Genomic DNA, 14,170 nt, shown 5'->3' on the forward strand with positions numbered 1-14,170 from the left:
GAAAAAGTGTAGTCCATGGTTGAGAACAAGCGGTTGTCATATATCTGTGATTGGTGAGGAGATAACAAATGAAATGTCCGTTACTCTTTTCGCAAACGGACTGACATTATGTTACTTGAAAATTTTCTCTCAGAGAAAATGACACAAAGGGATGGACCGCCCTCCGGTGTACATCATGAGGTGTGCCGAGAAGGTGCCGTTCTGGCTGAAGCACTTGATTACTTCTATGCTGTGAGTGAACGCATGTGCCTGGCTACATCTCCAAAATTAGAGAAGCTCTTGTGGAACTCCGAACTCTCGTGCAGTAGTTAGTGGGACGTAAAGCAAAATAACATTAGTATTAAATCACGTGCGGCTTCATCACGACGTGACGTAACGCTCCTGCGCCGTCTGGCCCGTGTGCACCGACAGCGTGGGGCCGCACGCGAATGATTTGCCACAAAACACGGAGCAGTGCGGCATCTCTCCAGTGTTGTTCACATGTGCGTGGTTAAGTTACATGATTCACTGAACATTTTAACGCACTACTGAGCATTCGTGTGTGTTTGGATCTGAATTGTTAGAATGAATTTCTGGCTGAAAATTTGCCACAGACATTACATAGTATGGCTCCTCACCTGTGTGAGTCCGCATGAGAACTGCTAGGATGGTTTTGATGCTGAAAATTTTCCACAGATATTCCAGCTATAAGGCTTATGCCTTGTGTGAGTCAGCATCTGAACTGCTAGGTCGCCTTTCTGGATGAATGAATTGCCAAAGACATTCACCAGTGTGGCTTATCGCTGGTGTGAATACGCATGTGGTCTGTTATATGGACATTCTGGCTGAATTATTTTCCACAGTCATTCCATCAGTGCACCTTTCGACAGTGTGAATCCGCATGTGACGTTCTAGGTGGGATCTCCTGCTGAATAACTTGCCACAGACATTGCAGGAGAAAAGCTTCTCACCTGTGTGAGTCCGGATGTGATTTACTAGGCTGGTTCTGATGCTGAAGAATTTGCCACATACAATGCATCAATTGGCTTCTCACCTGAGTGTGTCCGCATGTGAACTGCTAAGTCGTATTTCTGAACGTATGACTTACCACAGAAATTGCAACAGTATGGCCTATCTCCTGTATGAATATGCATGTGACCTGTTAGATGGAATTTCCGGCTGAAGGATTTTCCACAGACGTTGCACTGGTGCGGCTTATCACGTGTATGAGTACGCACGTGATCTGTTACATGGCCTTTCTGGCTGAAGGATTTGCCACAGACATTGCAAATATATGGCTTCTCGCCTGTGTGAACCCGCATGTGAGTAGCTTTGTAGGCTTTCGTTCTGAAGGATTTGCCACACACAGTGCAAATGTAAGGTTTCTCACCTGTGTGAGTCCGCATGTGATAAGTTAGACCGCTTTTCTGGCTGAATGATTTGCCACAGATATTGCATAAATAAGGCTTATCGCCTGTGTGAATCCGCATATGAGTAGCTTGGTAGAACTTCGTGCTGAAGGATTTGCCACACACATTGCATATGTAAGGTTTTTCGCCTGTGTGAGTCCGCATGTGATAAGTTAGAATGCTTTTACGGCTGAATGATTTGTCACAGATATTGCAATAGTGGGAATTCCAGTCTGTATGAGACCGCATGTGGTTGTTTAAGTACGTCAAGTTCTTGAACTTTTTATGACACACTGAGCACTCATTTGCTAACAAATTTGTGTGCAACTGCATTTGATCTGTCAGCATGTTCATCTCTGTAAAGCATTTATTGCGACATCCGCACACTAGAAGCGAGTGGATCGAGAGGTGTTCCGACAAGCTGCTTCCGCTGTCGAAGAGTTTTTCGCAGTGATTGCACTTGAAAGGATGGTCATCTTTGTGTCTTTCCAGATGTTGCAAGAGGCCCAACTTCCCAGGCAGGAATATACCACACAAATTACACCTATAACAAGGTGATCCACCATCCGGAGATTGATGATCTCTATAGCTCACCTCGGGTCTCGACCTACAGTAACAAATTAAAACCATGTGACCAATAGTTCAACAACCTACTCCACTGTTTCTCTCACACAAACGAATTGCTACTGGACATTCCAATCACTGATATACTGTGCAGAGAGCTCATTACTCATAAACACCACATTCCTAAGAGTAAGCATCTTCTGAGGTCAAATTCTGAGCATAGACTTAAATTTCAAAACCTCCCTCTTGTTACGCGGATGTGTTGCGTATTTTCTCTCGAATCACGACATCACGCGCAAGAAACTCGTCACGATTTAGGAATGTACGAGTTAATAGACAACCAGAGGTCCAGCCTAAAAGGAGAAATGCAAGTTCTTTAGTCCGGTACATATTTGTCTATTGAAATCTCTATACGTCTGTTCTCCTACTTAAAGGACGACATTTGCTTTGGAGTTCCGATCTTGTTCAACCGCTCTGCGCTTCGTGGAAGGCAAGTAGTATTTTTGTAAAAGCCCTTGTTGTTGAGGTTGTTTGAGAGAATCTGTGTTGTAGATATTAATTAAATGAGAACATTAGTTGCTGACGGTCAGCAAAATATGCTGAACCATGGCTAATCTTTTATGAATGTTATTTTGTCACACATATATACATATTGTATTTGTACATTGTGATTATATCCGTGTAGCATTCTATTACGTCACTGTGTGGTTATTCCTAAATATATGGCTTTGATGTGCTATCAAACAGAGCCATCCTACATATAGGACGGTAGGCTTATACCAGGACGTTCATACCTACTACCATGTATTACTTCAGTCTACGTCTTAATTGATGTCTTTAACACAAGCCGTGCGCAACATGGAAACCACTCATCCTGATGAAATCCTGGAAGAGCTGAAATATAACAATTATATGACGGCTTTCTCCCTAACACTGATGATGTCTTTTCTCCTCCAGGTGCCGCTCTTATAGACATTATAAAGGCAAGACAGATTATGGCTGTGGTGGTAGTGTTTTATTACAATGCTCTGATTTCCTGAATTTGAATCCAAACGCAAGCTATCATGCCTTGAATATTCTTACAAGTATTACTTTAACAATACGGTTAGAAGGAGCATGAAAGTCAAGGCTTGAGCCAAAATTCGAGATGACAAGACGTTGAATTTCACCGTAGTGGATATTGCTGCTATGTAAAGGAAGGAATGAGATTCCATTTATTTCAAAAGATCACGGAAAACGTGATTATGTTTACTGGATTGATAACATAAATCGATAGCAATGCCTGTCACCCCACTGCAGATGGTTCTACATATTCTAGGAGAGAATGGCGAGAAATACAAATTTCTTGGTTAAACGCGAGATCTGCTTACAACTGGTACATGGGAAAAGTCGATCACGCAGGCCAAATATACGGTAGCATGAATTGGTACTTCCCAATTTATGCTGTGTGCACTGAATTCACATGGCCCAGTCGAATGCATGACTTCCTCACAAGGAAAGTAAAGGGAAGCTCGACCACGTGTTATCAGTGCACTCTTAGGAGAAAATAAGTGGACATATAAAAGAGGCACATTGATTCCAGATATGACAGAATCGACCTCTTGATCATCTCACAAGATACTCATGTTGACACCACTAGACAACAGGGGGCAGAAAATACGACACTGGATTGTATGTCATACGTTTTGTGGCATATCACGCCAAGCAAAAGGTGCAACAGTCTGTAACGGTTCTTCTTTTATGTGATTGCGTGTTTCTTGTGACAAGTAATTTATCATGTTCACAATTATTTTTTCAGGGAAATGGTATTTCATTTTGCACTGATAAATATTCTCCACGAACCCGCTATACTCCTGTAACACGTGGCGTGTCCCAGGTGACGGATACGGGTTCCTCACGGGCCTGCCGACGAACTTGAGCAAAATATAAAAGCTGTTGCATACCAAACACGTACAAAGTATTTAATGGCATTTTTGGCGGAGATGGAGACGTTCGGTACGGAGCTGTTGCCAGAAGACGATTTCTCCCTTTCTGGAAGTTAATGCAGAAAAGAGCGTAGAGTTTCTTCTCTAGAGGAGCGGCTGCAAAAGGCGTCTGTTCCCCATGTTCGGAGCGGCGTAACTACTTGCTGTCATGAGCTCTAATCTGGTTCAAGACAAGCCGGCCGTAAATTAATACCGTCACATGATTACAGAAATATGTCTCGTAATCGGAACCAAGGTAAGGGCGTCCTCTGAAAGGGACGCGCGTTGGCAGGGCCCAGTCAGCCTGAAAAGTATGCAAGGGTTACCGTCGCACGGGCTGTGACTGCTGAGTAAGTGAGTACCCCCATTCTGTATCCCATCAGAGAACTATGCCTGGATGAAGTTGCAAATAAGCCAAAGAACTTGAGAGAAGGCATATAGGAATCTGTGAGGTGCAGGACAAAAATGGAGTGGAGAAAAGTCATGGTGCTGATATTGTCATATCAGCTAAATTTGACGGTGCAGCCTCCGAGGTGCAAAACTATGACAATCGCTTGATGTAACTCATCCGCACTGGGGAGAGAAGGAACTTCAAATTTTTCAGTGCAACGCTCTACAAACTGGCGTGCGCACGGAAACCAAAGATGCGTTCTGGGCACTTCCTGACAGGAAGACCGCTGACTATCTCATCGTTGCCGATGATCTGAATGGACGCGGCGGATGGAGGAAGGTATAACACACAGTCCATGGCGTTCATGGATATGGACAAAAGAACAACGACGGCCAACAAATTCCCGATTATGTAGAAACTGATCAACGTGAACACACGGTTCTAGTCACGTAGTACATACTAGTGACAGGAAGCAAACTCACAACAGTTGTCCCTTATTATATCTACCAGTCATCTGTAAGCTGCTGATAGTCAACAAAAGCCCAATACTTCGCAGGAAATGGACCAATTGGCGGCGCCTGAAGAACGAGACTAACGTTGTTGCAAAAGTTACAGAGCCACAAATCACCATCTTTGAATTGAGCCGAACTAGACTGAAAGACGCCGTTCGCTCTATTCTTGAAACAATTGATCAGGGCGACGACAAGGAACGATTAACCGTGGCATACGGCTAAGGAATGAAGATGTTAAGTATGCAGTACGGTTGAAGAAACAACTGTACCATGAGGTTCTTGCTCGTTAGAATACCTACAAAGCAGCCACTAGTAAAGTGAAAGAGGTCATTTCTGTAACAAAAGCAAACCGGTAGATATGTCTACATATTAAACTTGACACGCGCGAAAACGAGTGGAATATTTAACGGCTAGTCAAATCGAGGCATCGCAAAACGGAACAAATCCAACATTTTTACGGCATCAATGAGGAAACAGATGATTTGGTACTCGACTGGCGGGAAGCGCGAGTACACTGTCGGAACTATTTTGACAAAATTTCAATCACGGAATTTCCGTATCTACCAGTCCTAATCACCTCCGCTGCTGAAGGTCCAATATAGGAAAATCACGTCACTAAAGTCCAGGCTATACTGAAGGAAATGAAAACAGGGAAGGCCATCTGTCCTGATTATCTTCCGGCCGAGTTTTGTTTCTCTAAATGGGGGGATGCAGCAGTGTGGCTAAAGGAAGCTTTCAAACCAGTTCATCACAGAAGGTCAAAACCAAACAGACTGGCGACGGAGTATCCATATAAAAATAAGGGAAGCCCTGCCGATTTCTCTTATTACCGCCCGAACGTACTTCTGAGCCACGCAATGACAGACTTAGAACAAATCTTGGACAAAAGGATTAGCGATTTAGCCAAACATACAACAAGCCAATCTGGATTTGTGTAAAATTGTGGCGCAATGAGAGAAACCCACGCTGCAGGGCTGTTATTTGAGAGACACTCTGAACAGAATAAGAGGCTTCATCACGAAATTCTGGACTCTGAGAAGGCGTTCCATCGTGTACCTCATAACCTAATCAGCCAGCGCTACAAGTTCATGGCATCCTAGAGCACATTGTTGAGAGGGTATAATTGCTCTACAAGGAACAAAGGAGTTATGTTCAAGCTGCCGCAGGAGCGTCCGATGACTTCCGCATAAGTGTAGGAGTCCACAAGGGCCTGCCTTATAACCACTGGTGTTCATTCTTGTAATGGACACCATTATATCAAACTTGCACAGTCCAATACCATGGACACTTCTCTAAGCAAATGATATCATTTTGGCTGTAGAGAATAAGCTTGATCTCCAGCGTCAAACAGAAGACTGGGGCAATCGTCTAGCCCAATAAGCCCCGCCCCTCAACAAAAACATTGCATTACATTGTCAAGAAGTTGGAACCATGCATGTTGACGTAGAAGATATAGCACGAGTAGGGAAATTTAAGTATATTGGCCCCACAATCTCTGATGATGGCCGACTTACTGATGAAGTCAACTTAAGGATATACAAAGCCTGGCTGAATTTGGGAATAACAAGCGGCGCACTAAAAGCCGTCGGATGAAGGATCACCTGAAATCTAAGATCTACTGAATTGATATCTGTCCTGTCGTTTTCTACGGCAACGAATGCTAATCAGCTAAAGAGGAGGTAGAACGCCAACTAAGCATCATGGATACGAAGTTGCTTAGGCACAAGGCTGGCATAAATAGACTAGATCACATTTCAAATGATGTTATTAGAAAACATTTTGGCATTGCACCGATCCAGAAGAAAATTGAGGAAAGGTGTGTGCGGTGGTTGGGGATGTGTTGCGTGCAGGGGGTGATATATTGGGTAAGTCAGCGTATACACAGAGAGTTGGTGAAAAGAGGCGCAAGAGACGAACAAGTCATCATAGGACAAATAAAGTGCACAACGACCTGAAAGCAGTGAGACTACATACAGACATGGCCCGAGATCGAACTAACTGGAGACAATGAATCACAACACCGGACCCACCAGGCAGGACTAACACTAAAGAAGCAGAATAACAAGTAGACTGATGAATAAACTGTTATAAAAATGGGATGCAATGGATACTTTACGCATAATATCATTCAACTTAGTATGTTGTACATTCAAATTCTCTCCCCTAAAGCCTATGTCCGATATCTATAAAGACTTATTTTCACAAAATAGGGTTTGAATGGCAGAACGCTTCAGGATTTCATGTTACAGTGACTCCTATAAATGCATTATAAAGAAAATATATAAATCAACAAAATACAATTTTAGGATTATCTGTGTTAAATGGGAGGGACAGTTTGAATATCCGGTGAAATTCTACGAGTACCAACAAGAGGGGAGTCCGTCAGTGCATTCTAGCCTGAGTGGAATTTTGCAATTCATATTTCTGCATACATACGTCATAGATAGTAGACGATCATAATAATCAGTTTATTTTCACCCCAATCAGTCTATAAATATAAAGATCATGGAGGAGTGGCACAAACTGGTCAGCACAGGGCCATGTGACAATCGACACGCTACTAGTGGAAGGAAACCACATCAGTAAGTGGTTAGTTTAGGACCATGTGTCTTTACATAAACGGAAGTTAGCCTGATCACTAATCATTTAGCCCAGGACGATGCATCTCTCCACAATGGAAGGTAATCCAATCACTAATTGGTAAGCTCAGAAATACGTGTATTTCCGTAAGTCAGCAAATAGGATATTTTATGAATCTTAAAACATATTCTTATGTAATTGAGTACCAAACTGGCATGGAAAATATTTTAGATATTTTAAGATAAGTCATTTAAGTTGCTGCATGATATTTGTACTGCTGAAATGAGTCAGGATAAAATAACGCCTGATGTGAGATGTAAAACAAAGTGGGAAGTAGTAGATAAGATCCGGTCGACTGAATCCTTCAGAAGCATCTAAAATCTATGATACACAATAGACTAAAGTAGGTAGACAACGGACTGTCCTCTGCCATATATATCAAGGAAAACGAAGATACATAAAACTGAAGTCGCTTTCATGGTCCGAGAATACCTCTGCATAAAATATGTTTAGGGAGTAGGAAGCTAATTTAGACTCCATCAAAAAATATAAATCTGCATTTTGTGTGTGAAAAGCATTCATAAGCAACATTTTTACTAGTGGTCATAATAAAAGATTGTCTCTAACGTAGCCCATTGTATCCTGTTACACACGAATTACAAAAAAACAGCAGGATTTGAACCTCGAAGAGTTGACATATTAGTGGGATCTTCAGTTCTGTGCATGGTTCTACTTTGACTAACGAGAGAGTGTGAGCTGGTACTGGGTAGTTCTGAGGACTGACATGAATATTTCTTGCCACTAGTTGTGAATGTACAGTATGAACAACTCAATGCATTGCATAAGAGTCGAGAATATTCTAACCACCCTCAAAATAAAATAAACTATTCAGAATTTTTAGTTTCCATCACTAATCCGGTTTGAAGTAAAACCTTAGGCCGTGACTTGCCGATACAAGGGCTTGGTTAAGAGCAACAATTCGAGACTATACAATCATTTCCCAGGGATTATCAAAGATCATTTCACTCAGCAACCAACAAAGGTGTGAGAGCAAAAAATTAATTAGCATTGGCACACCTACAATTCAAAAAACACTATGAGATTAAATGTTTGAAAACAGAATATAAACTTGTGTTACTCTGTAAGGTCAGTGACAATAATTACAATTTTGAAATAATATTATATCATTGCACTATTTGCCTACTTTTATGAGATAATAACATCACTTGAATAAATCTGAATGTTTTAGGCAAACTGCACAAGTTTAAAACTCCACTTGTCCATTTTATTAGTCTATACTAATTGTGTAAGTATGGTTGCAATCAACTCATTACAAGCACTTACACTAAAATGGTTCAACAAGTGTGACCACAACACTGGAACAAACATAAATTCAATACCAAAATGTTTTACGCTTACAACAATGCAGAAATTTTATTTGAAAACTATAATATCGAAGATGTAGAACTACTGATCTGAACGTTTCATTTCTACAACACATTATCTGCTTTGGCATTCACAAATGGAGGAGACTGACTCAACACACAAGAGAACAGAAATGATCATTAAAAAAAGGAATCTAACCAAATAATTTTAAAATGGCATTCTTTGATTATTTCATTATTGAACTCAACCATCATTATATTGATTAATGAAACTGATTATGTCAGTGGAAATAATTATATTGTTTGAAATGTAAATAAAACTTAACAATCTTGAATTTGTAGATTAAATTGTAAACTACAAACATTGCTTTTTCTGTGTGTCACTGTTGGTATCAACGTACAAAAACTTACTCAGAATATCTGGAGGCAATAGATTCAGATGGCATTTCAGATGATACGAATGTGATGAACAAATGATGCAGAGACAGTGAAAGAAAGAACACTTTTTTCATATTTGCTTAAATGTATTGTATATAAATACACTTAAAAAATATTCAGCTTCACCAGATATTCTTTTCGTAGATATATATTCAATCAAACCATATGATGGAACATTAAATATGATCATAAATTTCCTGAATATTCTAGATAATTTTAACCAATAGAATTTTAAGATACTTGCATTTAAAGGTAACCTTGTAAGGAAAGGATTAAACGGACGAAAATGGCCAGTTTATGGAAATAAACCAACCACTACTGAACACAGCTCTGAATAGGTACAACATACTGCATATTGTGTAGGATTTGTAGTGTACGTACTTTGTTTCTTCTTTGACGTACGGCAACGGCTGATCATCAGTATGTTCCTCTACAAAAATTTCCTCCTTAATATCTTCGGAAGGCTATAAGTAAGAAATAAAAAAGCAGAATAAAGAAGTAAGGGAATAAAAATATATAGGCCTAAACAAGGAACAGCTGAGAAAATAAATTTCATAGTGGCACAATAAGAATATAATTTATTTAACTCCTATTAAAAATATATAATGGAAAGGAACAATCAAATGAAAATCACTTTAAATGCAAGAGAGGTGTCTACCTTGGTGGCAAATGGTACACAGAAATACATTATTATGAAGCACTAAACTTTGAAAGAACAGAGAAGACCATTTCCTAAAATACAGTATTACACAAACTATTATTTTCTAATAAGCACACAGCTCATCCATAATGAATGTATATAATTTACAAAATTTTACTCATAATACCTTCTGTATTACAAACATAATCAATACATATACAACTTGTGCAACTACTTCAAATAATACTATAGAACTTATATTAGATTAAAATTTACATTGAATTTATTTATTTGTTTACCATTTTTGAAACATAACGACCTGCTGCGTTTTAATTCGAGTCCCATTTGCCACAGCTTTTCAGACAACTGATAAGAGAGATAAGAGCATGAAAAGGAATACACTGTTGGATAGCAGTAGACAAGGTAGCATAGAAAAGGAGGAATATTTGTAAATACGTAAATTTAAAATTACCTACATATTTGTGAATATTCAGCAGAGTATATGTACACATACATGTGTAGGTGGACGCACTACCGAGTATGTGAACAATTTAAGGAAAATAAATAATAATAAACACTATTTTCCAAATCCTTACCCTATACCATTCCTTGCTTCTTTTTCTCTTTCTATTGGTCCCTATTTCCACAAAGACTTGCTATTTTATTCATCCTCTTATATTCATATTCCACTATTCCCATCTTTCTATATGTGAATCAATGAATCAATCAAACAACGGCATTTAGGACTGTTGGTTGTTTATATAGAAAAGATGAAAGAAAGTGTGGAAATATATGAAACAACCCCCTTCGTAAATTATTTCAATCACTAAATCATCTTCCTATAAGTGAATATTTGCCAAATATTTGTCCCCATGAATTACAACTTATCTTCATGTTGTGACCTTTCCTACTCTTAAAGAACATGACTTAAATGTATTCATCAACTAATGTCATTCCAAGCCATCTCTCCAACGACATCTCAGAATATACTGCTTAATCGAACAGCTTGTCTCCTTTCTCCAAGTCTTCCCATCAACACAATAATTAAATCAGAGAGGACTATTTCTATTTGTGAAACAGAGAACCTGACTTTCCACAACGTTCGCCAATATAGCATTGCCAAATGTCCATCTAACAATATTGTCAAGGTCTTTCTGCAGTTACTCACAACCGTGAAAATTATTTATTACATATATAAATGCAAGTCGGTCTGAAGCGATGTATATGTAAATATTTAAAAATGAAAATAGGCGTGAATTAATGAGGCACTTCCAGAAATATCAGAAATTTGAAGCTTGGTACAGGAGAAACTGATGACCCCAGGATCCCTAGAAAAATCGAAAATTCTAAAAATTCCCTGAAGAGGCACACTAGGGCCCTCAAATTTTGGGCTTAGCATAAGAACACAGTCCGATAATTTATCCAAAGCGACAACCTATAGGTTTTGAGGGCTTAACATTTTCAGTAATTCCCAATTTTTATCCAAATCAAGATGGCGGCACAACCTGCCAGAAGAGGTAGAAAATTGAAAATTGGATACATTATAGCTTTTAGTCCCTAACCGACGGAAAATTTCCAAGATGTTCAAATTTTTCACTTTTACCCCCAAAGATATCGAAATATGGAGGCAACTTTAATGACTGTGCAGACATTCCTTTTGAGGTGTTTGATGGCTGAACGTTAAGTCGTATCACGAAACGGATGGCACAATATCCGTTCGACTTGGAGTGTTCTACAACTTTGCTCCTATGACTTTTTGTTGTATCTCTCTCCCTTATACGTCATATTGGGGTCTGTTTCTTGATTGTACCTGAATTTTGCACCTTGCAACTGATGGTTTGAATCACTTATGGGAAAGATAGGATCATCAAATTCTACACGAATATTAGCCCACCGAGTAACTATATGTGTGCTAAATTCTATGTTTTAAGCTGTCACATTAGTATCTGAAAAGTAATTCAATATGTGAAAAGCTTACATCAATTTCACCCTATTCAACTTTTCTAAAACAATCTTACCCTTAAATAGAGGAGATACTTGAACATATCACAAGACCAGCTATTTAGATCGCTAAATGTCGCCAGAGGCGTCTTATCGTACTATCCGTTTTTCGATATGATGTGCCGTTTAGCAGAAGTTATTCTGTAAATGAAGGTAGACATCCATATACTTCCGTATGGCGATCTATATTCATTCATTGATGTCGATTTGTAGCGATCTAGATAGGGTTTGTCTGCCATTGCAAATCGATAGTGACTGTGAGCAGGAGAGCGTCTGCTATTGTAATCAGTCCTCCCAACATCGACATTGACAGGCAGTAAGAATGGGGTCGTCATCCAACACCTGAGCATCACTGTAATGAATAGTTCCCTTCTCGATTCGACTAACTGAAGACAAGGGAGCGTGAATTTTTTTCAAAACTCTTTTACCCGATTCTGTTTGTCAGTAGGCAAGGGTGTCTCCCATTATAATTAAATTTACCCATCTAAAATGTGACTGACTTTAGGCATAGTGGCCTGCTATTATAATGGAAACTCACCAACTCGGTGTGACTGGCAGTAAGCTGACTGACATTAGAAAATGCGTCTGCCATTATAATGATAAGAACACAACTCAATTTTGACTGGCAGTAGGGAAGTTCCTTGGAAATATAACACAAGTTCCTTAACTGTGATCTATCTGAAAGTAGGAAATGGGGTCTGCCATTGTAACGAAACCTCCCTAAATCGAATTTGGCCGCGCACTAGGCAATGGGGCCTTCCGTTAAATGAAAATTACCAACTTCTTTGTGAATTGCAGTAGGCAAGTGGGCTCTCCGTTATCATCGCAATTACGCAAATCGCACTTACATTGGAAACAACGTCTGTGTATTTCACAATGCTGTAATCTACTTCGATATCCGTATATAATGTAGAGTACCGTAGCGAAGCACGGGTACATTTGCTAGTTGTTTATATACATAAAAAAATAAAGATCTCATAATACTGCCCTGTTGGAGCCAATCCAATAATTGTTACAGGATCAAATAAAGCTTCACCTACCCCAATGTTCTGAGTTCTATTTTCTAGAAAAACACCAGATGTGGCCAAATTCTTATGGTAAAACGTATATTTTTATCTTCATGTAAATTATCAACCTTTATAGCCAAATCCTTGAACGTGTTTGATGGTTGCCACTTGGAATATCCCTGTCTACACTACTGTATTTTTTGATACAGTGACTACAGTGAGAACCGCAATGTAATTTCATTATTCCTATGGTTTTGTGTCATTTTTGTTAGTGAACATGTTCTGTTGTTTATTGTGTATATCTGCATATTGTTGCTGTATGGAAGTAAATAATGTGACCTATTGTTACTACTGTGCATTCTGTAAGTTACACGCATTATTGATACTATTCACGAGTTTAGTTGACATTTCTTCAGAGTGGTTCTAGAGAATTGTAAAATTTTCAGGTTATGGGGAGACGAAAGGACCCTACGCCAAGAAACGCATTGTCAGAGACCTACTTTTGAGAAACGTTATTCACAGCAAGAGATATATTCTAGATTGCAAATATCACAGAAATCTGTAAGTAGAATTTTAAAATAAGGGGAAGACAAGATGTCAACAACGTGTTGGAAACTGTGGGCGAAAGAAGAAACTAACCCCAAGGAGGAAGCAAAACTGATTAATTTGTCAGTAAACAACCGCAAGGTTACTAGTTTGGATTTACGTAGGAAATTAGAAGAGAATGGGTCATTGGTACCAGCCAGGACTGTGAGACGAAAGCTGATTAACGCTACAATGAGAGCAAGACGACCTCAAAGAAAAGCGAAATTATTCCTGCTATGGCTACAAAGAGGTTCCAGTGGGCCAAGACACTCCAGAATTGGTCATCTGATGAATGGAAACAGGCAATTCCATGACAACTTCTGTAATTCCTAAATTATCATTCATTATTCCATTTTAACCCAACCTAAGTGGTGTAACCGTACAGTAGAGTAAATGAATGATTTTTTTCTTTCAAACGGTACAGCTTATTGCATTTAATGCTAGGCTTATTTGTTTTATTTATTTCAGGTTTGTTTTAGTGACGAATCGGTATTTCCTGTCGAAGAAGAGACAAGTCAATGTGTCAGAAGGAAAGGACAGGCATTCCTTCCAGATTGAGTGAAGCAGAGAGTGAAGCATCCAACTTCAGTGATGGTCTGGAGTGTGTTTTCTTGGTACGACTGTCAATTTTGGTCCAGCCGCAAAATAGTTACTTTCTCCTTCCTTTGAGTTCAGTGGTGTGCAGTGTTTATCAGAACTATACCGACAAAAAACA

General features: G+C 39.3%; 1 protein-coding gene across 1 annotated transcript in view; it reads right to left on the bottom strand.

Annotated features, from left to right (window-relative positions):
• Positions 1-974: 974 nt before the first annotated feature.
• LOC136881841 (zinc finger protein 135-like) overlaps positions 975-14,170 on the bottom strand; it is a 32,145-nt gene continuing 18,949 nt past the window's right edge. The window contains exons 4-5 of the mRNA XM_068229368.1: positions 9,604-9,686; positions 975-1,995 (exon numbers count right to left, since the gene is read on the bottom strand). Coding sequence (XP_068085469.1) covers positions 975-1,995; positions 9,604-9,686 — 1,104 coding nt within the window. The remainder of the gene's footprint in view (positions 1,996-9,603; positions 9,687-14,170) is intronic.

Source organism: Anabrus simplex, chromosome 10, assembly GCF_040414725.1.
Source record: "Anabrus simplex isolate iqAnaSimp1 chromosome 10, ASM4041472v1, whole genome shotgun sequence".
Classification (NCBI taxonomy): Eukaryota; Metazoa; Arthropoda; class Insecta; order Orthoptera; family Tettigoniidae; genus Anabrus; species Anabrus simplex.